This window comes from Ranitomeya variabilis, chromosome 5 (genome assembly GCF_051348905.1).
Source record: "Ranitomeya variabilis isolate aRanVar5 chromosome 5, aRanVar5.hap1, whole genome shotgun sequence".
In the NCBI taxonomy this organism is placed as follows: domain Eukaryota; kingdom Metazoa; phylum Chordata; class Amphibia; order Anura; family Dendrobatidae; genus Ranitomeya; species Ranitomeya variabilis.
In genome coordinates, this window is record NC_135236.1 from 237,177,838 (window position 1) to 237,204,193 (window position 26,356).

Here is a 26,356-nt window from a genome sequence, read left to right on the forward strand (position 1 = left end):
TTGCGGAGAATGGTGTATTACCTTTGAAAATGCATGTTAGAATGGCTGTTTAACCCTGTTCTTAAAAATAGCATTGTGTATTCATTCTCCACCCACCCAGCCTAACTGACAGCTGCAGCTTGTACTGAGCAGTAAGAGATCTCAGCAGCAGAAGAGTAATCATATCTTACTTATGTTTTAGTAATCACCATGAAACACAAATGTTGTGGTGTTTCTATATGCCATATAATTTAATTACTGGCCCTGTTATTTTCATCTGCAGATTACTGTTTTTCGAATGGGATCAGAAGGACAGCAAGATATTGAAATGGCAATCCTAACAGCACTTCTAAAAGGTATATTAGAGAACAGGTTGTTCTGCATTTCCAATATTCATATAGAAAAGACTAGGTAGAAGAGGCACATTGGACTCAATATCTTAAAGGGAACCTGTCACCCCCAAAATCTTAGATGAGCTAAACCCACCAGCACCAGGGGCATTCTGTAATGCTGTAGATAAGCCCCAATGTATCCTGAAAGATGAGAAAAAGAGGTTAGATTATACTCACCTGGGGGGCGGTCAAATCCGATGGGCATCGCGGTCCGATCCGGGGCCTCCTATCTTCATAGGATGACGTCCTCTTCTTGTATTCACGCTGCGGCTCCGGCGTACTTTGTCTGACCTGTTGAGGGCAGAGCAAAGTACTGCAGTGCGCAGGCGCTGGGAAAGGTCAGAGAGGCCCGGCGCCTGCACACTGCAGTACTTTGCTCTGCCCTCAACAGGGCAGATAAAGTACGCCTGTGCCGGAGCTGCAGCATGAATACAAGAAGAGGACGTCATCGTAAGAAGATAGGAGGCCCCGGACCGGACCGCGACGACCATCGGACCAGACCGGACCTCCCCTGGGTGAGTTTAATGTAACCTCTTTTTCTCATCTTTCAGGATACACCGGGGGCTTATCTACAGCATTCCAGAATGCTGTAGATAAGCCCCTGATGCCGGTGGGCTTAGCTCATCTTCGATTTTGGGGGTGACAGGTTCCCTTTAACTGGTGGGTAGAAAAGAACATAGTTGTTTTCACATGTTCTTAGGTACCTTGTTGGGAATTCTTGATGATGCTCATGGAGCTCTAAATAACACAGACTTAATGAAGTATAATTATAATGGAAACTTTCCCTAAAAAAAATCACCTTTGTGATTGAAGATTTAATTTTTCACATGTGCTTATTTTTGTGACATAAACGTAGATTGATCAATCATTCCGAAAAATACCACAGACATACAAAGTGAATAATATCTGTTTGGGAACATTGATCTATATGATATTGACCAGGGACAAATTTTGATGGCTGGTCAGAGAGTATTAAAAAAGGCAGATTTCTCCAGTATGAAGTAGCTACGCTGCTATAACACGTGACGTTACACATTGATGTGCCATTGAGCTACACTTACTTTAGTCAGCAAGTTATGTTTTTGCATATAGGATGTTTGTGCTGAATTTGCACAGAAATGTCCTTGACTGTGAGGCTATAGCAAGCCATATACATTCATCCTTCTGGACCTTCCTATCAGTTTTTAGCTAATAGACACTATTCTAGAATGTAATTATATCACATTATTTGTGTTGGGCAATAACATGTACCTTTCAATAACGTTAATCTTTCCTATGTTACATGAATAATACTGTAACATTATTTTTAGGTACGAATGCCTCCGCTCCTGATCAGCTTAGTTTAGCACTAGCATGGAATCGGGTTGACATTGCACGCAGCCAAATTTTTGTATTTGGACACCAGTGGCCGGTAATTTCTCCTTTTTACGTGTTAAGAAAACTTGAGAATAAATTATTTTATTTATAGGGTAGTCTATTACATAATTTATACTTTTTTCCTGCCAATTATCACTATATACAGCCAGCAATAGTTTTACCACCCTGAAAATTGATGTGTCATGGAATCTGCCAAAAATGGCCATATCATAATATTCACTCTAAAGATTATGAATAAATTGAGGAAAAAGCAGAAGTGGCGATTCCCGGGTGCTGCCTAGCAGTGCTGAGACTGAATGTGCATTGTTGGAATCTTTATTCATACCTGAAGAAGGAGTTGACCCAATTTCGAAATGCGTGAAAAAAAGATCCCAATAACACACATCCAGTCTCAGCATTTCTTGTCAGCGGCCGGGAATCAGTGCTATAGTTTTTTCCTCAGTTTCTTCACATCTCATCCCACCACAGCGTGGGGGAGCAACCTATGCATTTACAATAACATTTACATACAATTAAGGTAGTAGTTCCAGGTCACAACTTACTCAGGTGAGCATACACCTCCACATACTTTTTTTTACTTCAGCTTATGGTAACACACTTGGAGAGCCTCTTTCTCCTTTTACTCTAAAGATTATATATAGTTTGCACTGAAGTGGCCTTTGTTTGGTATGTGTTCCCCTAATGATCCCTAGAAAGCTCGGTTATATTCTGAAATGCCTGGCAGGTATACAATTCCCATATTTTGTGTAGAATATTTATTAGGTGTGATTTTAGTAATTGTTTGTTTTACTTTGTTCTATTATTGTCCCAGCCTTTAGGAAGCCTTACGACTGCTGACGGGGCCAATCAGGAAAAAGAGAAGCGATCACCTGCTCCACAAACCAAAGGACCCAGAGGGAAGGGCAAAGGAAAAAAGAAAGGAAAAGGCAAAGAGGAACCAGAAGAAGAGACCGATCCCAGGAAGATTGAGCTCCTGAATTGGGTAGTCCTTTTCTTTGTTCTCTTTAATGATTTTTCAGGGATTGCGTGTTACAAGTGTTGGATATTTAATATAAATTACATTTTTGAGCAAGTCACTAGTGCAAACAAAGCCAAATATTAGATAGAATAAAATTAGTCTAAAGAGGCGACAAATCATTCAACAACGTGAGCCACTTCAGCGTTTTAAGACCTTAATTATGTGAATACTTTTCTGCCCAATGATGACAAGAGTATTCACGGAGTGATACCTTTATTGGCTAACCAGAAAATAGTATATGCTTGCAAGCTTTCAGAGCACAGAGTGTTAGGCGTTGAGATTCTCCCACTGTGCGGGATGGATCCCAGGCATTAGCTGGTGCGGTGGTCTCCCATTCAGGCACGGCCGCTGTGGTTGCAGTTCAGCGCAGACGTTGGTCCCAACGTCATGCTCAGGCTCATGGTATATGTTTGGTTACTGCTGGCTCTCTAGCCAAGTCTATGTACTATCTACCAGTGATATGCAGGTGCAGCCTTGCGCTCTGGAGTCTAAGTCCAGAGATCACCTTACTGAGCATGTCCATGATGTGGCGTCTTCTCATTGGTGGTCGGACGTTAACTGCTCTGGTGATTTGGCGGCTCTGGATTGGCCAGCAGGCGATGTCTCGGCTGACTGGGCGTGAGTGTTTGGGGTGGAGCCTAGCATATAAAAGGCTCTCAGTGGCACACACGGACATGCTAGTGTCATTTATGTTTGGGGTGTGTGTGGGTGGATACCACTCTGTCTGCATGTTTGTGTCTGTCTATGCTCAAAGACTGTACACGTTGGCAGACAGGTAGCACACATTTGCGGTTTTGTATCCAAAGTTCAAAGCTTGATTCTCTAGTCTGCTATATGCTTAGAGTGCCGGTCAGGCACAGGTTCACTAGCTTTCAGGACTGGGGTAACTAGCCGCTTGGCTTTGCATCTGTTTCACTCATGTGTGCGGTTAGCACAGTTTAGTTGCAGAGCAAGCTCTAGCCATGTGCTAACATCCCTGTGACATTAACATGGTATAGCACTTAGCACTCTAAGTGCAGTACCTCTCGGTGAAGTAACTGAGCTTGGTACTCCGTGTTCCAATCATACTGTGTGCCGTTAACACAGTGTGCTAAGGCAACTCTTGCTGTTTTGTTCCGTCATTGTTCACACTAGCAGCAGTGTTCATCCCTGCACAGTGAACCCCGGGTTGCAATTGCACTTTTATTTTATATTTTATGTGGCGCAATCCGTCAACCCTAACACAGAGGCTCCTTCTTCAGGCGGATTACAAAAAGGAAGGAGCCTTTGTGCTATGAAAGCTTGCAAGCATATTTTATTTTCTGGTTAGCCAATAAAGATATCACTCCGAGAATACTTTTGTCATCATTGGGCAGGAAAGTATTCACATCGATTTTTCTGGCTAGCACGGTACCACAATACAATTTGTTATTGTACATCAAGATCTTGTTTAAAATGTCTAAAATTTAGACCATCTGAGCAAATCTGCTAAAATATGTTTTGGTTTCGTTTTTTCGTCATTTTAAACATATGTACAAAGACATTATATACAGGCGAGTTAAATTGGCATTACAAAATGCCAACGTTTATAAATCCGCATACATTTAAGAAAAATCTTTTTTTACATGATACAAATTTTAAAATGCCTACAAAACTTCTGTGGTTTTATGTGCCTGATATGAAAAAGATTCTAAAATCAGTAGAGACTTATTATTTAGCAATCAATTATACCAGTTTTCTGATAGTATAGTAGATAAAATATCCTATTATTTAATAGTGTTACCCATTTTTACAACACTTGGCAAGTGGAGTGGCATTATAGCTGCATGTATTGCATGTATTGTGATAAGTAGTGGTGTGTTATAAGGCTACATTCACACTTCAGCTTCGACATTCCTATTGGTTGTTCTATTTTACGACTAAAATGAATTAATGACTAAAACTTATCCTTTGCATAATTGATGCAAATGAAAGCAAAAGGGCTCTGCTGATTATTATCGGTTCAGTCTGGGTTCCGTTATGTGTCCGTTTTTGCATCAGAAAAAAAAGCACATTATACCCATTTATTTTCCATTCAAAAACTGTCAAACAGCAAAACCCAAACATACACCATAATAATCAATGGGATCCAGTTTATTAAATTATAAATCAATTTCGCAGTTGAACAAATGTACAAAATATATCCATTTTGTATATCTCTTAAAATGAAAAGGCAAATTGAATGTTTGAATGCAGGTGTGAAATTAATTAATTTAATTAATCAACATAACATACAATCTGTTAAATATGGTACTGTGGTACTGTGTATGGTGCTGTGCTGAAAATAGCACAAGCTGCAAATAAAATAAAAAAAATTGGTGCACAGCTTGGTTATGTACAGCGTTAGTTGATATGCCACATAGTTATGAAATATTAGCCACAAAAACTATGACAACCATGAAAAATAAATAAGTGTAAGTACAATATCATTGCGCAGAAGAATGGCATAAATAGCGGAGTTTCTTAGATGTGCATTGTACCCTCTGTTAAGAAAACGGAATCTAAGCCAGCTCTGGTTTCATATTTTTAATATCTATACATAAAATCACTCCATTCTGGTATAATTATTCTGAACCATTTTAATGTTGGTGTGAAGCAGGCCATGTTCATCAGAAATCTGTTCTATATATTCTTGTGCCATTGTACAGTAAGACAATTAGACAATAACATACTCCCAATGCGGCTGTTTCTGCCACTAATGCACTCCTAATGTTAATGGTCTCTCCAATTCATTGAAGGCAAAACATTATTTTATCTAATTTACCTCCTTTTTGCCTTGATACAAGTGTAGCTCAGTGTATTTCATGTGCTTTAAACAGGTTTAACAGAGATGATATATAACATTTTTTTCACAGGTTAACTCTCTAGAGCAAGCTATGATGGATGCCCTGGTACTGGATCGAGTGGATTTTGTAAAGCTTCTTATAGAGAATGGAGTGAACATGCAAAGGTTTCTCACTATTCCTCGCTTAGAAGAACTGTACAATACTGTAAGTAATGCAGAATGGTTTGGTTTGGGTAACTACTGTTACCCGCTGCACATAAGTCCAGCACTGTGTTGCAGTCTCCATTTCGAAACTGATGGCTGAACTGTTCCTATTGTTGCACTGTATTGTTGCCACCTGTCCAGAGCATCAGTTGTTTCACTATAGATATTAGAAGATTGGCAGTCATTGGGCGAGGTGCTGGTGGAACGGGGTACGTGACTCATAGCCCAGGGCAAGAGCAATTTTACCACATACTCTACCTTCAAGTGATGCAAAGTTTATTCATCAAAGCAAACAAGGAAAATTGGTTGTGAGAATGCAACACAATTTAACAGATGTTTCGACCCCACCTGGGTCTTTATCAGCCTTTATTGTTGCACCAGACTGGTGTGATCATTGGTTTGTTGGCGTGATCACAATGATTAATGCTATGGCTTGTTCACAATGATTATGCTATGGCGTGATCACAATGATTTATACTATGGCGTGATCACAATGATTATGCTATGGCGTGATCACAATGATTCATGCTGTGGTGTGATCACAATGATTATGCTATGGCGTTATCACTTAGTATATAGCACAGCCTATGTAGTATATAGCACAGCGATGTAGTATATAACACAGCCCACGCCATATATAGCACAGCCCACGCAGTATATAACACAGCCCACGCAGTATATAATACAGCCCACGTAGTATATAGCACAGCCACATAGTATATAACACAGCCACATAGTATATTGCACAGCCTACATAGTATATAGCACAGCAATGTAGTATATAACACAGCCCACGCATTATATAACACAGCCCATGCAGTATATAACACAGCCCACGTAGTATATAACACAGCCCACGTAGTATATAGCACAGCCCACGTAGTATATAGCACAGCAAGATAGTATATAACACAGCCCACATAGTATATAGCACAGCCACGTAGTATATAACACAGCCACGTAGTATACTGCACAGCCTATGTAGTATATAGCACAGCCAATGTAGTATATAGCACAACGAGGTAGTATATAACACAGCCCACGTAGTATATAACACAGCCTCATAGTATATTGCACAGTCTCGTAGTATGTAGCACAGGCAACATAGTATATAGCACAGCGAGGTAGCACCTTCCGTCGGCCCCCGGATCTAGCCGAGGTCTTTAGCGATGCTTGTTGCAATGCTCTGTTCCCAGTAATGCCTTGCGGCAATAACACGTGATCATGTAGCGGTCTCGCAGCATCAATAGTAAAAAGTGAAGTGGTAAATCCCACCCCAATATCGCTGATTGGTCGTGCCCGGCCGGCCGCAACCAACCCGACCCGGGATTTCCGTTACGGAAGTTACAGACAAACAGACAGAAGTACCCATTAGACAATTATATATATAGATATATTTCCTGCATGGAATGAATAGTTCAGTCGTGGCCAAACATTTTGAGACTGACACAAATTTTTATTTTCATTAAATGTGCTGCTTCAGTGTTTTTAGATATTTTTCAAGACTTGTGTAATTCTCCCTGGCATGATGAATATCAGTTTCTGGAACAAATTCTGACTGTTGATAGCTATCCTCATTCCAGTCTTATCAGCTCAAGGAGATTATCCCAGTTTTGGTGTTTTTGTTTGTCCACCTGTTTTCTGAGGATCAACCACAAGTTCTCAATCGGATACATATCTGTGGAGTCTCATAGCCATAGACCTAAAATTTAAAAATTTGGATTACTAAGCCACTTAGTTATTACTTTTGACTCATGACATGGTATTCCATCATGGTAGAAAAAGCATTGTTCATCACCAAATTGCTCCTGGATGGTTGGAGAGGTTGCTCTTGGAGGATGTGTAGATACTATCCTTTATTTATGACTGTTTTCCTAGGCAAAATTGTGATTAAGTCCACTCTCTTGGATAACACATGAATGGTCTTGGAATGCTTTACTGTTGGCATGACAAAGGATGGTAGCACTCACCTTTTCTTCTCCGGACAATTAATCTTCCAGATGTCCCAAACAATCTGAAGAGGGTTTCATCAGACAAAAAAAGTATTCTTTTCCTCTGCAGTCCAATCTATGTATTTGCTGCAAACTTATTTTTTTCTGATGTCCTCTTCAGATTGTTTGGGGCATACACAAGAATGACTGTTCAGACAATAAAAAGCATGACACACACAACATTGTGCCAGCCTGCCTAATAAAAAGATAAAAAGAGGATCTGGGAATGCTGGGTGGTAAGGAAATTTGCAGGTTTCCCGTTAAGTGATCAAGGAGTACTGACCTAGCTGATGGACTGGAATCATGCAAATCAATTCTCCCACCTATCGTGAGGGATAATTCTTTTTCCAGTAGGATGGAGCACCATGTCACAGGACAAAAGTGATATCTAAGTAGCTCAGTGAACAATCCCATTTGTGCTCAACCTCAAAACCTCTGAGCACTGGAGAATGGTAAGGCTTCTTTCACACTTGCGTTGGTACGGGTCCGTCACTAAGCGTTGGCGCAACATACCAACGCACGTTGTGAAAATTTGGCACGATGTGGGCAGCAGATGCAGTTTTTCAACGCATCCGCTCCCCATTCTAAAGTCCGGGGAGGAGGGGCGGAGTTCCGGCCACGCATGCACAGTAGGAAATGGAGGACGCGACGTACGAAAAAACGTTCCCTTGAATGTTTTTTCATGCCGACGGTCCACCAAAACACGATGCATCCAGTGCACGACGGACGCGACGTATGGCCATACGTCTCGATCTGCTGGCAATATAAGTCTATGGGCAAAAAACACATCCTGCGGGCACATTTGCAGGATCCGTTTTTTCCCCAAAATGACGCATTGGGATGGACGTTACACGACGCAAGTGTGAAAGAAGCCTTAGAATGAGTTGTTATCAGTTAGGATGTGACTCAGGAGCTGATATCCAGCATGCCAGGGTGAATTGCAGAAGTCTTCAAACATTAGGGTTAACACTGTAAATACTGATTCTTTGTCTAAAATTGATAAAAGTATAAAAGCTTAAGAAATGCTTATAATTATACTTTAGTAACCATACAAACATAAACTAAAAGGTCTAAAAACACTGAGGTAGAAAACTGTGAAAACCAAAACTGGTGTCAGTCTCAAAACTTTTGGTCATGACTGTACGGTGCCAATTTATTGAAAGAAAGAGAGATGTGAAAGTTTATTATTCACAATTTCATATAAATTTGTCCTAACGGATATTATTTTCTGTTTCAGAGATTGGGTCCTCCAAATACTCTACATTACCTTGTAAGAGATGTAAAGAAGGTAAATTGTATACCCAAAAGTGAAATAGTGATAAGAATAACATTTTTCTGAAAACAAATTGTTTCATTTTTATTTTGTACTAGATGAGGATTTCTTTTATAAAACATTATATGTGCTTGTCATGAAAGTAGTTAGTGAGACATCCCAACTGTAATAACTAGCAAAAGCAATTGGTTGAAGACGGCTTCTTGATGTTGCATATGGCTCCTGATTACTCGATTAGTAGAGCATGCTTAAAGACATCACGAGGCAAAAATGGCCAGTTTTGGATCTTGCTTTATTCCTGCCTCTACCCTGAGCATTCTTTTTTTTTATCATATGGTTCTAAAGATATGGGCCACTACACAGTGGAGCAATGGGAATAAAATTAGAGTAAAAACTGGCCACTTTTGACCTGGTGATAGGTCCTCTTTAAACACATAGGAGCAAGTTGGTGTGCATGTATTTGCATGTTATATGGGTTTGCTTACCATCATGTTGTTCATGCATTGCATTTGGTGCATTAATTCTTATATTTTTTCATTGCCTATGTACCAATTCCTCTTCATCATCCATCTCCATCGCTTCATTGCCATGCAGAGAATGACTAGGGGATTCGGATGGGTTAACATGGAGGTGAATCTCTTTTCAATCTAATTTATAATATCATTAAGTACACAAGTAGTTAATTGCTAGTATTTATGAGAAATAGGCTCTAAGGCCCTCATTAGATAGCTGCTGGCCGAGCAATAGTTAGGCCAACATCTATCTTTCCCGAATCCCCCATCCATAGGAAAGCTCGGCTCGGCCAAGCACTCCTGTGTTCTTTGGAAGAGAGCTGCTGCCACAGGGAGTGGCTTATCTCAAGGGGAGAACAAAAGGATCAGCATTTGGAAAATCCACAGGCCAGATCCTTTTCTCTCTCGAAATAATCTGTCAAGGAGAGTCAGGAGGCCCCGATACACTTTAGACTGTTGGCCTTTATTGGTAGGTTTGGACAAATTTAGTGTAACGTTTTACAGTTGTATTAATGTATAAAATATTATATACATTTTAATATAATCCCAATTATAATACTCATTGAAGATGTAGTAAATTGAAAGTCACTAAAATGTCTTTGGGTTAGTCAATTTTAGCCTATTGTGAATCTTTAAAAAGGTTTAATAAACAATATGTTTTTATCATTTTTTTGCCTTTTTTGTTACTTCCTATAAACAAGAGTATTATATAGGACAGTACTACTTTCAGTTTCATTCATCCCTCACCAACATTAAAAAACCTTCCATCTCTGGCAGATATGAGTGAAAGTTCTTGTTGCCAAGAATTAGACTGTACGGAGAGCCCCAAACCATAGGAAGCTATAATAGACACATAGGCAGTAGTAATCTTTATTTCTCTATATAACAAAGGACATGTTATAGGTTTTATATAGCATGTTTAACTCCTTGAAAAAGCTAGCCTCACCAGCGAAATAAATTTTCATTTTCAGACTAGTACATATATTAAATATCATGCATTAAAAAATAGCTTAAATGTGATATTAACTTTTGATAAATATTATTTTCTGGACAGGGTAACCTTCCACCAGATTATCATGTCAGTTTGATTGACATTGGCCTTGTACTGGAGTACCTCATGGGCGGAGCCTACCGGTGTCACTACACCAGAAAGAACTTCAGGACCCTCTACAATAATTTATTTGGACCAAAAAGGGTAATGTTAAATGCTACTTTGGATTTCCTGATTAGTCATTCAAAATTGACATTTGTAGCACCAGCAGTTTCACAGGACATTACTTATTAACTGGAAAGGAAGTAGAAGAGATAGATTTGCTGTGTTGTCTACTAGTGATATTGCCTCACATTTTAGATGATATATTTCATGATGTATTATCATTAACCTGAGCTTAACAAGAATTACTGAAGAATAAATATCTGTTGTTCCCCACAGCCGAAAGCCCTCAAACTCTTAGGAATGGAGGTAAGTGTGTATTTGCCTGTTTCTCTGGCATTCTGTTCTGTACATATATTGTCGGTCTTGCAAGGTTGTTTTTGTTTTGTTTTTTCTTTAGTTGTTTGTAGTTTTTAAGTATTCCATCAATTTGGAAAGGAAAAGCCACGCTCAGTGCATTCACTTCTATTTAGGCTTATGATGGGCTTGTACTAATTATTGCCACAGAATTTCAACAAAAAGTATTGCAGTGCAAAGCATAGAAACCACGGTAAAAAGAAAAAAATGCAATCGCACAGCCGCTATACGCCAGACCCTTTCTGCTCCAGGGGTATGAATCGCACCGTCTATGCCTTTTGTCAAAAAACAAACAAAAAAACCGCTACAGAGATTCTGCCTTGGTGCTGCTTTTGAAAAAAACATAAAGCATAGAAACGGCTTCCAGTTTAGACTTCCATATATCATGGACTGATTAACTTATGAGCACACTAGATGACCCTTGGGGTAGAGCTCCAGAGATGAGGACAATGTCTTGCTTTGTTTTATAATAGCAAGTGAACTTTTAAAGCTATTCGTGAGTTAATATGTGGAGTAATTTTAATAAAGTACCTCCTGGGTGGAACAAGACAGTACTGCACCTCCTGGGTCTAGATCTAAATCTGGTACTGTCATAGATAAGTAAAGCTACAAATCATTTCTCACAAGAGTTGTTGAGCTTTTCCAAAAGATGCAGTATAAATAAAGATTATGACTTTGTGATTTAGAAAACCTGCTCAATAGCATTTTCAGGTATGAACTTGCATACGCTTTAATGATATGAGCAAAAGGATGTTTCTAAGAGCAGAAGCAACATATCAAATGTTCCGAAAACCTTTATATAAACTACCACTTATCTATAAGGGATAAAGAGGTTGCAGTCACTCTTGGGACTTGGTTTCAGAGACATGGGCAGTTACCCATTGGTGCAACCTGTGCAGCCGCACAGGCGCCCAGGAGGTAAGGTGGCCACTTCTACCTCCTAGGCAACAAACAGCTTCTGTCACAGATAGATTATATGGCTACAAAGGCCCAACATACTGTTCTTGCACAGGGGCCCTCTTCTGTCTATGTCTGTCCATGGTCAGAGGAGATCCACAAATTCCTCTGTCACATAGGAAGATTCTGGTATTAAACGGCACATGGTAAGTGAGGGGAACCTGTTGCAGATTTTTTTTTCCTTTGCGATATGTTTTCTAATCCTCAGATTTAGATAGGACTACAAGCAGGTCAATTGTAGGAAATTTGCTTTCCCTGTCTCCTATAACTGAAATATAGTTGTAAAAGGCCAGGTAAAGTTTAAAGAGAGCTAATTACTTTAGCTAACTATTGACAACACTTCAAATAGATATGCTCAAACTATGACTAATAATTTTCTCATGGTCCAACTGTGTTCAGGGGGCCCGTTCCTACAATGTAAATCATTTGATAAATATGAAATATGTTCTTTTCCAAATATTTCTCACCCTGAATAATAAGTTCACATTTTCCTTTACCCTTTGTACATTGACTTGGAAGCTGCCTCATTGTTTTTTCCTTAGGAACATACATCACTTTGATCACTCCCTGCCTCTTGTCCCTTAACTGGTTCCTGTAGTAAAGGCCTCTCCTTCCTATCCCTATCCAAGTGATTCAGTAACTGTAGAACATCCGTATGTCCAGCAGTAAAAAGAAGACTTTGCATTTACCGAGGTGACAGTTTCTGTTCCATGTGTTGTCTTGAGTAAGAGAAACATTTATTCCAGTGCATATATATAGTATATCATTTTTATGGTATGTGCACACGTTTAGCTTTTGCGTCAGGTTTTTCTGCTTCAAAAATTAGTGTTGGCAGGAAAAACGGTACATAAAATGTGCATTTTTGCATTTTCCTTGTGGTTTTTTCATTTATTTAAATGCGTGAAAAATGATGCTGAAAAAATTGACACGCTACAGATTGAAAAAACACTTTGAAGGTTCAAACTGCAAGGAAAAAGTAAGCAGCATGTGAATGAGATTTGGCTAGTAGTCATTCATTTTGCTGGTACTGTAAAATGTTTTGTTGGCAAAAACACACAGAAAAACAAGGAAAAGGCGCAGCATGTCAACAAGAGCTAACTCTTTTTTTGAACAAAGTCTAAAAAACAAATAATACACTGTATATACAGTCATAGCCAACAGTGTTGGCATCCTTGAAATTGTTCCAGAAAATGAAGCATTTCTCCTAGAAAATTATTGCAATTAAACATGTTTTCTTGTACACATGTTTATTTCCTTTGTGAGTATTGAAACAATAGAAAAAAAGGTAAATTGGACATTATTTCACACAAAACTTCCCAAATGGGCCAGACAAATTTGTTGGCACCTTTCCAAAATTGATGATGAACAACTTTGTTTCAATAATGCGATGTGCGTTCAAACTCAGCTGTGGCAAGTAACAGGTGAGACAATATGAAAATCACACATGAAACATAAAAAATGGAAAAGTTTACTTAATCTTTGCATTGTGTGTCTGTGTGTGCCACACTAAGCATGGAGAATGGAAAGAGGAGAGGAAAACTCTGACGAATTGAGAACCAAAATTATTGAACAATATTAACAATCTCAAAGTTACAAGTTCATTTTCAGACATCTTGATGTTCCATTGCCCACGTAATTGTCCACATTGCAACGTAATCAAGAAGTTTACAACCTATGGCATTGTAGCTAATTTACTTGGACGTGGATGGCAGAGAAAAATTGATGGAAGGTTGCAACGCAGGATAGTCCTGATGGTGGATAAGCAGCCCCAATCAAGGTCCAAAGAAATTCAAGCTGTCCTTCAGGATCAGGGTGTATCAGAGCCAGCGCTAATTATCTGTCAGCATTTGAATGACATCTATGGCAGGAGACCCAGGAGGACCCAACTGCCAACACATAGACATAAAAAAGCTAGACTGCAGTTTGCCAAAATGTACATAAGTAGTAATCCTTCTGGGAAAGAGTCTTGTGGGCAGATGAGACCAAGATAGAGCTTTTTGATAAAGCACAACAAAGAAAAGAACACAGTACCTACAGTCAAATATGGTGAAGGGTCAAAGATGTTTTGGGGTTGTTTTGCTGCTTCTGGCACTGGGTGCCTGGACTGTGTGCAAAGCATCATGAAATCTGAAGATTACAAAAGGATTTCGGGTTGCAATTTAGTTTTCAGGCTCTGAAAGCTGAGTTTCCTTTCTAGGTCATGGGTATTCCAGCAGGACAATGACCCCAAACATATTTCAAGAAGCACCCAGAAATGGATAGAAACAAAGCAAAGGATAGTTCTGAAGTGTCCAGCAGTGAGTCCGGATCTAAATCCCATTGAACATCTGTGGAGAGATCTTAAAATTGCTGCTGGGAGAAGGCTCCTGCAAACATGAGAGAGCTGGTGCAGTTTGCAAAAGAAGAGTGATCCAAAATCCCAATTGAGAGTGTAAAAGCGTGTTAATGGTTATAGGAAGTGATTGATTGAAGTTATTTATTCCAAAGGGTGTGCAAGTAAATATTAAGATAAGGGTGCCTGCCCCATTTTAGGGTTTTGTGTGAATTATGTCCAATTTGTCCTTTTCTCATTTTTTTTGTGCTGTTCCACCACACACAAAGGAAATAAACATGTATTTTCTGGAAGAAACTATTTCAAAGGTGCCAAAACTTTTGGCCCTGACCATATATATGCATAGTGGGGAAAATACAGTAAGTATTTGATACACTGCTGATTTTGTAAGTTTTCCCACCTACAAAGAATGGAGAGGTCTGTAATTATTATTATTGGTACACTTCAGCTGTGAGAGACAGAATCTTTAAAAAAAAAATCCAGAAAATCACATTGTATGATACAATTTTACATACTTAAATTGCATTTTATTGCATGAAATAAGCATTTGATCACCTACTAACCAGCAAGAATTCTGTCTCTCACAGACCTGTTAGTTTTCCTATAAAAAGCCCTCCTACTCTGCTCTCATTACCTGTATTAATTGCACATGTTTGAACTTGTTACCTGTATAAAACACATCCATATATGTAATACATATGTTGAATATATTGTATCACTTCTATCAGTTTTCTGGTATAATTGCCTCCATAAAGACTGGAATATGCCCCAATAGTTTTCTTTTGTTACAAAAAGCAAATTGAACTAAGTTGATCTGGTCAACAGCATGTATGGACAGAAAATTATAGCTTTCGCATTGAGAACTACTCAGAACTATTCGAATATTAATTTTCTAGAAACCTTTTAATGCAATGTTGTAGTTTTCCCAGTATTTACCTATACATGAATAACTTTAGGATGACGAGCCTCCAACTAAAGGGAAGAAAAAGAAGAAAAAAAAGGAGGAAGAAATAGACATTGATGTGGACGATCCAGAAGTTAGTCGATTCCAATACCCCTTCCATGAACTTATGGTCTGGGCTGTACTTTTGAAAAGGCAAAAGATGGCTCTCTTTCTGTGGCAGCGTGGAGAAGAAACCATGGCAAAAGCATTGGTAGCGTGCAAACTATACAAATCAATGGCTCATGAGTCCTCTGAAAGTGAACTCGTAGATGACATTTCCCAAGACCTGGACAACAATTCAAAGTCAGTTTCTTGTATCTCTTTATGTTCTTTTTATAGCTTTAAGATTTCTATTGCATTGCACCCTTTTTTCTCTAGTTTGGGGAATTTTTTGCCTCTTTTTCATTTGCACCTGATTATTATTTTAGGCCTCAGTCACACATCCGTGTTTAAACACATACGGAAAAAATGGTACCAATGTCATCATCAGTTGTTTGGCTCAGTGTGTCATCAGCATACGGTCTGTGTGTCCATTTTTCCAACCATTGTGTCATCTGTATTTTTCTTGCATGGATAAATAAATAAATTATAAAGCTTCTCCTATCTTTTGCAATGTTAGACACAGACAGCACACAGACTTACACTGATGTCATCCGTGTGCTGAACGTGTTTTTTACGGACGCATAGACTTGTATCAGCACTTTTAATTTGTGATAACAAATAAATGGACATGTGAATAGCACCATGGATTATAATGGGTGCATGTTGTATCCGTTAAAAAAAGGGTTACAACATATATCACGGACACAGATGTGTGAATAAGGCCTTATTTTGCACCTTTTTTAAAGTCTATTTTGGGTGTGCTTGCTTTTTATTTTCCTATGTTCACCATTGTGAGTAGAGTTTGGGGTTTCCAGATGTTTTTGTCCCCCCACCCCAACCATGAGTGATTTTATGTATATCATATATTTTGGCCCAAGTTTTGCTCCATTTTCGTGAAATGTGTCTTTTTGTGCTAAAAAGTTACAAAGCAGGTACAAGACAAAACTTAAGAACGTGTGCAAAATACTCTAAGTATGTTTTTAGACAAATATATCCTAAGTTTGGCTTGTGATAGTGACACTCTTAAACATATTATACTTTGTTTCTCATTAGGGATTTTGGTCAGCTGGCTGTGGAGCTTTTGGACCAGTCCTATAAACATGATGAGCAGGTTGCCATGAAATTATTGACTTATGAACTTAAGAATTGGAGTAATTCTACTTGCCTGAAACTCGCTGTGGCTGCCAAACATCGGGACTTTATAGCACACACATGCAGCCAGATGTTACTGACAGATATGTGGATGGGGCGTCTGCGCATGAGAAAGAATCCAGGTCTTAAGGTAATGTGTTACTTATTAACAAACATTAATGAGACATTTTTTTAATGTTGCTTATATAGCACTAACATTTGTCACAATTGTACAACATTTGTCACTATTCACAACGGTGCTTGTCCTGGATGTAAATACTGTATATTCCTATTCTAATACAGTGGGGCAAAAAAGTATTTAGTCAGTCAGCAATAGTGCAAGTTCCACCACTTAAAAAGATGAGAGGCGTCTGTAATTTACATCATAGGTAGACCTCAACTATGGGAGACAAACTGAGAAAAAAAAATCCAGAAAATCACATTGTCTGTTTTTTTATCATTTTATTTGCATATTATGGTGGAAAATAAGTATTTGGTCAGAAACAAAATTTCATCTCAATACTTTGTAATATATCCTTTGTTGGCAATGACAGAGGTCAAACGTTTTCTGTAAGTCTTCACAAGGTTGCTACACACTGTTGTTGGTATGTTGGCCCATTCCTCCATGCAGATCTCCTCTAGAGCAGTGATGTTTTTGGCTTTTCGCTTGGCAACACGGACTTTCAACTCCCTCCAAAGGTTTTCTATAGGGTTGAGATCTGGAGACTGGCTAGGCCACTCCAGGACCTTGAAATGCTTCTTACGAAGCCACTCCTTCGTTGCCCTGGCGGTGTGCTTTGGATCATTGTCATGTTGAAAGACCAAACCAGGTTTCATCTTCAATGCCCTTGCTGATGGAAGGAGGTTTGCACTCAAAATCTCACGATACATGGCCCCATTCATTCTTTCATGTACCCGGATCAGTCGTCCTGGCCCCTTTGCAGAGAAACAGCCCCAAAGCATGATGTTTCCACCACCATGCTTTACAGTAGGTATGGTGTTTGATGGATGCAACTCAGTATTCTTTTTCCTCCAAACACGACAAGTTGTGTTTCTACCAAACAGTTCCAGTTTGGTTTCATCAGACCATAGGACATTCTCCCAAAACTCCTCTGGATCATCCAAATGCTCTCTAGCAAACTTCAGACGGGCCCGGACATGTACTGGCTTAAGCAGTGGGACACGTCTGGCACTGCAGGATCTGAGTCCATGGTGGCGTAGTGTGTTACGTATGGTAGGCCTTGTTACATTGGTCCCAGCTCTCTGCAGTTCATTCACTAGGTCCCCCCGCGTGGTTCTGGGATTTTTGCTCACCGTTCTTGTGATCATTCTGACCCCACGGGGTGGGATTTTGCGTGGAGCCCCAGATCGAGGGAGATTATCAGTGGTCTTGAATGTCTTCCATTTTCTAATTATTGCTCCCACTGTTGATTTCTTCACTCCAAGCTGGTTGGCTATTGCAGATTCAGTCTTCCCAGCCTGGTGCAGGGCTACAATTTTGTTTCTGGTGTCCTTTGACAGCTCTTTGGTCTTCACCATAGTGGAGTTTGGAGTCAGACTGTTTGAGGGTGTGCACAGGTGTCTTTTTATACTGATAACAAGTTTAAACAGGTGCCATTACTACAGGTAATGAGTGGAGGAAAGAGGAGACTCTTAAAGAAGAAGTTACAGGTCTGTGAGAGCCAGAAATCTTGATTGTTTGTTTCTGACCAAATACTTATTTTCCACCATAATATGCAAATAAAATGATAAAAAAAACAGACAATGTGATTTTCTGGATTTTTTTTTCTCAGTTTGTCTCCCATAGTTGAGGTCTACCTATGATGTAAATTACAGACGCCTCTCATCTTTTTAAGTGGTGGAACTTGCAATATTGCTGACTGACTAAATACTTTTTTGCCCCACTGTATACCTATGTGAGACATACAGTAAATAAGCACATTAGGGCCAATAGTTTTTATAGTAATTAAAAAATCCAGAGCACATAAAGGAAATGCACCCCAACATGGGAGGAACATAGAAACTACATGCAGATCTTGTATTTGTTCGTAGAATCATAAAATATTGGAGTTGGAAGGGACCTCAAGGGTCATCGTGTCTAGCCCCCTGCTCAATGCAGGATTCACTACACCATCTCAGACAGATGTTTGAAGACTTCCATTGAAAAAGAACTCACCACCTCTCATGGCAGCTTGTTCCACTCATTGGTCACCCCCACTGTTGAAAAGTGTTTTCTTATATCTAATCTGTATCTTTTCCCTTTCAGTTTCATTCCATTGCTTCTCACATTTCCATGTGCAAATGAGAATAAGGATGATCCCTCTACCCTGTGACATCCATTCAGATATTTGTCGACAGCTATTAAGTCTACTCTTAGCCTTCTTTTTTGCAATCTAAACATTCCCAAATCATTTAACTGTTCATCGTAGAACATACTTTGCAGTTCGCTCGCCATCCTAGAGCTCTTCTCTGAACTTGCTCTAGTTTTTCAATGTCCGTTTTAAAATGAGGTGCCCAGAACTGGACACAGTCTTCTAGATGTGTACTAACCAAGGAGGAGTAGAGGAGGATAATTACTTCATGTGATCTAGACTCTGTGCTTTTCTCAAAGGCATCCTAGAACTGTGTTTGCCTTTTTTGCTGCTGCATCACGCTGTTGACTCATGTGCAGTCTGTGATCTGTCAGTTTTCCCAAGTCTTTTTCATACCTGCTGTTGCTTAGTTCTATTCCTCCCATTCGATAGATGTCATTTTGGCTTTTCTTGTCCAGATGTAGAATCTTGCATTTCTCCCTGTTAAATACCATTCTATTAGTCATTGCCCATTGTTCAAGCTTATTTATATCCTTCTGAATCCTTTCTCTGTCTTCGCTAATGGTAGCTATCCCTCCTAGCTTTGCTTCATCTGGAAATTTGATTACTTTACTTTCAGTTCTCTTATCTAGATCATCTATAAAAATGTTGAACAACACTGGGGCAAGGATAAAGGCTTGTGGTACCCCACTTTGAAAACTTATCCAATTGGATGTGCAACCATTTATTACCACATCATTCAGCCCAAGGCCCACAGATACAGTGGGGTAAATAAGTGTTTGATACACCGCAGAATTTGCAAGTTTTACTACCTACAAAAAACAGAAAAGCAAATTGCATAATTTTTAAATAATTAAATTGCATTTTATTGAGTGAAATAAGTATTTGATCACCTACCAACCAGCAAGAATTCTGGCTCTCACAGACCTGTTAGTTTTTCATTCAGAAGCCCTCCTACTGTGTGCTCATTACCTGTATTTATTGCAACTGTTTGAACTTTTTACCTGTATAAAAGACCTCTCCACCATGAGCAAGACTAAAGAGCTGTGTAAGGACACCAGGGACAAAAATTGTAGACCTGCGCAAGGCTGGGATGGGCTACAGGACAATAGGCAAGCAGCTTGGTGAGAAGGTAACAACTGTTGGCACAATTATTAGAAAATGGAACAAACACAAGTTGACTGTCAATCTTCCTCAGTCTGGGGCTCCATGCAAGATCTCGCCTCATGGGGTAAGGATGATTCTCAGAAAGGTCAGGAATCAGCCCAGAACTACACTAGAGGACCTGGTCAATAACCTGAAGAGAGCTGGGACCACGGTTTCAAACATTAACGTTAGTAACACACCACGCAGTCATGGATTAAAATCCTGCAGGACATTCAAGGTCCCGTTGCTCACACCAGTACATGTCCAGGCCAGTTTTACGTTTGTTAGTGACTATCTGGATGATCCAGGGTTGGCATGGGAGAAGGTCATGTGGTCAGATGAGACCAAAATAGATCTTTTTGGTATCAACTCCAGTCGCCGTGTTTGGAGGAAGAAAAAAGATGAATAGAGCCCCAAGAACACTGTCCCAACCGTGAAGTATAGAGGGGGAAATAACACACTTTGGGGGTACTTTTCTGCAAAGGGGACAGGATGACTGCACCGTATTGAAGGGAGGATGAATGGGGTCATGTGTTGCAAGATTTTGGCCAGCAACCTCCTTCCCTCCGTTAGAGCATTGAAGATGGGTCATGGCTGGGTCTTCCAGCATGACAATGACCCAAAACATGCAGCCAGGACAACTAAGAAGTGGCTCTGTAAGAAGCATTTCAAGGTTCGGGAGTGGCCTAGTCATTCTAAAGACCTGAACCCAACAGAAAATCTTTGGAGGGAGCTGAAACTCAATGTTGCCCAGTGACAGCCCTGAAACCTGAAAGATCTGGAAAAGATCTGTATGGAGAAGTGGGCCAAAATCCCTGTTGCAGTGTACGAAAATTTGTTCAAGAACTACAGGAAACGTCTGACATCTGTAATTGCAAACAAAGGTTTCTGTACCAAATATTAAGTTCCGTTTTTCTATTTTATCAAATATTTAATGCAATAAATTGCAAATTGATTATGTAAAAATCATACAATGTTATTTTCAGGATTTTTTTAAGATTCTGTCTCTCACAGTTGAAGTTTACCTACCATAAAAATGACAGACCTCTCCATTCTTTGTAGGTGGGAAAACTTGCAAAATTGGCAGTGTATCAAATTTTTATTTCCCCCACTGTATATGTATAATTAAGATTAATTTTAGAGGATTTTCTAAAAGTAAAATGCATAATAAAATGCTTTTTTCCATATATGGTTAAGGTCCAACAACACGTATATGCTGAGTGTTGGATGCTGCATATGTGTTAACCTCATGTGGTGTACAGCAGAGGGTTGTGATCTTTGTGGTCTATAATGTGGCTCATGGTAGACAATCTTTCTGTCATGATGAGCCTCATTCCCTCCCCAATAACACACACACACAAATTTCCACAATATATAAAAGGAAAATGGATATTACAGTGGGAAATAGTTAGCACCAGATGAGTATCTGACCTTTTGAGATGGGCTCCTGGACATAGGGCTGATGGTGAATCCCAAATCTGCCCATATTAGAACGGGTAATGTGGAGAATGATGATTTGCCCAGTAGCTGCCTCTTTAAATAGAGAATGATGGTGGTTTTGGTGGTTTATGCAACTAATACCCAATAATGAAGAAGCAGTATGAACATAAAGAGAACAGTCTTTACTAATGATAATAGGGCAAGTAATTATTTACAAACAGCAAGAAACTGGTGTTCAGGTTTACCCTCACAGTTGAATATTGACTCATACATGCAGACAGGCAGATCTCTGTGGGACAGTTGTTTCATTAAATCAGTGTATTCATTCCTTAGCGCTGAGCTATGCTTCTGCTATGAGATAGCTTTTCCTCCTAGAGGTGCAAAAGGAATCTTCCTAATATGAAGGCAGTCAGCTCACCCTCTTTTATTGGTCCCTTCTAGACCCAGAAGTCAGGGGAAGAAAACGTAAACATTTAAGCAAGCACCCGGTCAGGGACATGTGAAATACAGGCTTTCCACATTTATCAACCTACTCAAAGATATCTCTTGAACTATACCTTCCAGACTTAACAAATCGCACCTCCAGGGAAGAAAAATCCCTGTCTAGAAGAGAATACCTACTGAGTGCAACTATCGTGAAAAAGGCCGAGTTGGTCGAAACGCGTTGACATTCAAAGGTTGCTCTTATTTTTTGAACTTTAATAAAAGAAATCTTGTTTGCATTCAAAAGGAATGTGAAATTGATATTTATTCTATATACTGTAGCTTATTAAGAGTAGGGAAAAATACCTTTCCTCCGAAGAAACAAAACATGGCAGGGCTGCTCTTTCCTTTTAAAATCTTGACATTCTTTACAACTTTATAACTTAAATAAAGGGACTTAAACCGTATTGCTTTGACTGCCATGTTATTGCTACTTTTCATTTCAGGTAATATTAGGAATCCTTTTTCCACCGACGATTCTGTTTCTGGAATTCCGGTCCCATGATGATCTTTCATTTCATACCTCAAAAGAATATGAAGAAGGAAAAGAGAAAGAAGATGATAACATGGTAAGAACCTACTTAGACTGCCATTTGTGGATCATTGGAAATATGTTATCTGTTGATTACTTGCAGAAAATGAATTTACAGCAAAAACAGATATATGGCCTGTGAAAGACTTCATACCACTGTTGAGGCCATTAGATTTTGTATTATACTCTTGTAATATACATTTTTTCTTGATTCCCTAACTCATGCAGTAATGTAGATGTTATGCTTGCTCTGAGATTGTTACATCAGGGTCAAGACACTGTCCATCAAGGTCTTGTTACATGACCTTTACGAAACTCCTTCCAGCTCTCCGGCCCCACAGCTGCCGAGCAACAGTACAGGGAGATAGTGTCACCCTGCTCTGCCGCAGAGTTTAACTGTATCAGCAGTCCGCGCTGCGATGCCCAAATGCAAAAATGCCCCATGCATTTAAGTAAAAAAAATATTTCCAAAGGTGGACAACAATTTCAATTTGTTGATACTGGGTGATAATTTCTAAATTGCAGGGAGTCCATGCTTGGCACATGCTCCACCGCAGCTCCAATCAAATCAGAGTCCATAGAAATTGGTATGGGTTCTGGTAATTGGTAGAGGTAACAGCAGTCAAACCAACAGACGTGAAGTAACTACCTATCTTGTGAATAGGTGATAACTTCTTTTTGCTAGAATACCCCTATAGGAATAGCATTTTGTATGTTATGTAACTGTAAATATCCTAATGTATTTAGGACACTGAAGCTTTGAGCAGTATATAGTGGCTAGCAAAAATATTCACCCCCTTGGCATTTTACCTATTTTGTTACATTACAACCTGGGTTTAAATATTTTTGTAATCTGATTTGTGTGTAATGCATCAGCAGCACTAAATAAGTCTATGTTGGTGAAATTAAGTTAGAAAAATCTAGGCATAAATTAAATTTATGGGATCAAAAAACTAAAAATTGGCATGTGCATATGTATTCACCCCTTTTGTTACAAAGCCCCTAAAAATTCCTGGTGCAAGCAATTACTTTCATAAGGGACATGCTTAGTGAAAGGAAGTCTACCTGTGTGCAATCTAAGTGTCGTGTCACATGGTCTGTCAGAAAATGCACAACCTTTCTGAAAAGCCACAGAGGCTACAACACCATTAAGCAAGAGGCACCACTAACCAAACAACACCATGAAGACCAAGTAGAACTCTAAACAAGTCAGGGACAAAGTTGTTGACAAGTTAAGGTCAGGGATTCGGTATAAAAAAAAAGCCCAATCTTTGATGATCCCCCGGAGCACCATCAAATCTATTATCATCAAACGGAAAGAACATGATACCAAAAAAAACCTGCCAAGAGAGGGCCGCCGTGAAGGTAACCATGAAGGAGCTGCAGAGTTCCTAATCAGAGACTGGATTATCTGCACATACAACCACACTAAGCAGTACACTCCATAGAGATGGCCTTTATGGAAGAGTGGGCAGAAAAAAAGCCATTACTTAGGCACAAAAATTGTAAGGCTCATTTTGAGTTTGGCAAAATACATATTGGAGACTCACCAAACATATGGAGGAAGCTGCTGTGGTCAGATGAGACGAAAATATAACTTTTCGGTCACCAAGGTAAACGCTATGTCTATCAAAAAATCAGCACAGCTCATCACCTCAAGAACACCATCCCCACAATGGAACATGGTGGTGGCAGTATCATACTGTGGGGATGGTTTTTGACAGGAAGGACAGGAAAAATGGTCAGAGTCGAGGGAAAGATGGATGGTGCGGAATACAGGGATATTCTTGAGCAAAACCTGTTTCAGTCTGTCAGTGATTTGAAACTGGGATGGAGGTTCACCTTCCAACAAGACAATGGCCCAAAGTATACTGCTAAAGCAACACTCATGTGGTTTAAGGGCAAATGTTTAAATGTTTGGACTGGCCTAGTCAAAGCCCAAACCTTAATCTAATTGAGAATCTGTGGTCAGACTTGAAGATTGCTGTTCACCAGAGGAAACCATCTAACTTGAAGGAGCTGGAATAATAATAATAATAATAATAATTTTATTTCTATAGCACCAACATATTCTACAGCACTTTACATTTTTAGAGGGGTCTTGTACAGACAATAAAATACATTACAGCAAAACAATAATCACATAAATCAACAGATACCAAGAGGAGTGAGGGCCCTGCTCGCAAGCTTACGATCTATAAGCTGGAGCAGTTTTGCCATGAGGAATGGGCAAAAATCCCAGTGGCAAGATGTGGAAAGCTCATAGAGAGTTATCCAAAGCGACTTGCAGATGTAATTTCCACAAAAGGAGGTTCTACGAAGTACTGACTTTAGGGGGGTGAATAGGTATGCACAATTAAGTTTCAGCCATTTTGTCCTTTTTTTTTTGCTTCATAATAAAAAGAAAGCCAAATATTCAAATTTTAGGAATGTTCTTTACATAAACTGATGCAAGTGAAAGGGAAATTCCAGGTTGTCAGGTAGCAACCATGAAAAATGCCAAGGGGCGTGGGGGAATACTTACACAAGCCACTGTACATTTTCAATTTATATATCTTTCAATACCTGCATTTATTATTTTTGAATTTTTAGTAAATATATTTGTCTGCTAAATTTGTCATTAGGATGGAAATGCTGATGCCAATTCTCGGAAAGGAGATGAAGAAAACGGCCATAGAAAACAAAGGAGTATTCCTATTGGCACAAAGATCTATGAATTCTACAATGCCCCCATAGTTAAATTCTGGTTTTATACAGTAAGTAATATGGACTTCCTTTTAATAATTACGTTGTTTGTTTTTTGGGGGGGTGTGGAGTATGAAATTTTTCAAACAACCTCAAAAAGGTAGAAGTTTGCATCTGTTTACTAACAAAATTACAGATCCCTACTACTATCTCCTCTACTTTTTTTTCATTAATTCTTGTCTTAAAAAACTTTTTCATGTTTAGATGTACTGCAATCAAACAAAAATCCCACAAATCATATAACTAATTACTGTGACTCCTAGGTGTTTATTTATAAATTAGGCTTACAAAAGTGATTTGTTACAATTCAGAATCCTAAGCATTGATTTTTTTTTGCACATAACATAACATTGTTTATTTTCAATTATTACACTTCATTATAAAGAGTTATATTTCCATCAGAAAATATATCTCATCTATTTAAGTAAATATATATATACAACTAGATGGAGGCTGATTCTGACGTATCAGGTATTCTAGAATATGTAGGTAGTATATAGCACGGGCTACGTACTATATTGCACAGTGACGTAGTATATAACACAACCAACGTAGTATATAACAGAGCTACGTAGTATGTAACACAGCGTACGTAGTATATAGCAGAGCTACGTAGTATATAACACAGCCACGTCGTATATAACATAGCCACGTAGTGTATTGCACAAGTATTTAGTATATTGATCAGCCACGTAGTATGTAGCAGAGCCACGTAGTATATAACATAGCCACGTAGTATATTGTAGAGCCACGTAGTATATTGCACAGGCACATAGTATATTGCACAGACACGTAGCATATAACACAGTCATGTAGTGTATTGCACATGGATCGCCCCCAGGCGCAGGGCAGTGGGGTACTCGGTACCGGGTCCCTCTGTCTTGGTTCTGGGGATGTCACGGTGGCTCGACCCGGTCCGTGGCCCTGCTAAGGGGCGCCCAATTAAAGGATGTAGTTTGTCAAGTGTTCGTGATGCCACCTATGGTATTCGGTCAGGATGACCGACGCTGCTAGGGGTCCACTGGGGTGATGGAATGGCAGCTAGGTGGTATACCTTCCCACAGGTGAAGTATGTCCCCAGGGCTTCCCAGTAAGGTAGATGATGATGGTGTAGGTCGCAGTAAATAACGAGGACACAGGGTTGCAGTCTCTTTACCTTTTACTGTAGACTTCA

The 26,356-nt window shown here is 39.3% G+C and overlaps 1 protein-coding gene across 1 annotated transcript in view; it reads left to right on the forward strand.

The window, feature by feature from the left end:
* Positions 1–267: 267 nt before the first annotated feature.
* Positions 268–26,356, forward strand: part of TRPM1 (transient receptor potential cation channel subfamily M member 1) — an 84,477-nt gene continuing 58,388 nt past the window's right edge. Inside the window, exons 1-12 of the mRNA XM_077263921.1 lie at positions 268–335; positions 1,682–1,782; positions 2,560–2,730; positions 5,640–5,774; positions 9,002–9,052; positions 9,632–9,667; positions 10,604–10,744; positions 10,982–11,011; positions 15,305–15,594; positions 16,447–16,675; positions 22,352–22,474; positions 25,062–25,193. Coding sequence (XP_077120036.1) covers positions 278–335; positions 1,682–1,782; positions 2,560–2,730; positions 5,640–5,774; positions 9,002–9,052; positions 9,632–9,667; positions 10,604–10,744; positions 10,982–11,011; positions 15,305–15,594; positions 16,447–16,675; positions 22,352–22,474; positions 25,062–25,193 — 1,497 coding nt within the window. The 5' untranslated portion in view covers positions 268–277. The remainder of the gene's footprint in view (positions 336–1,681; positions 1,783–2,559; positions 2,731–5,639; positions 5,775–9,001; positions 9,053–9,631; positions 9,668–10,603; positions 10,745–10,981; positions 11,012–15,304; positions 15,595–16,446; positions 16,676–22,351; positions 22,475–25,061; positions 25,194–26,356) is intronic.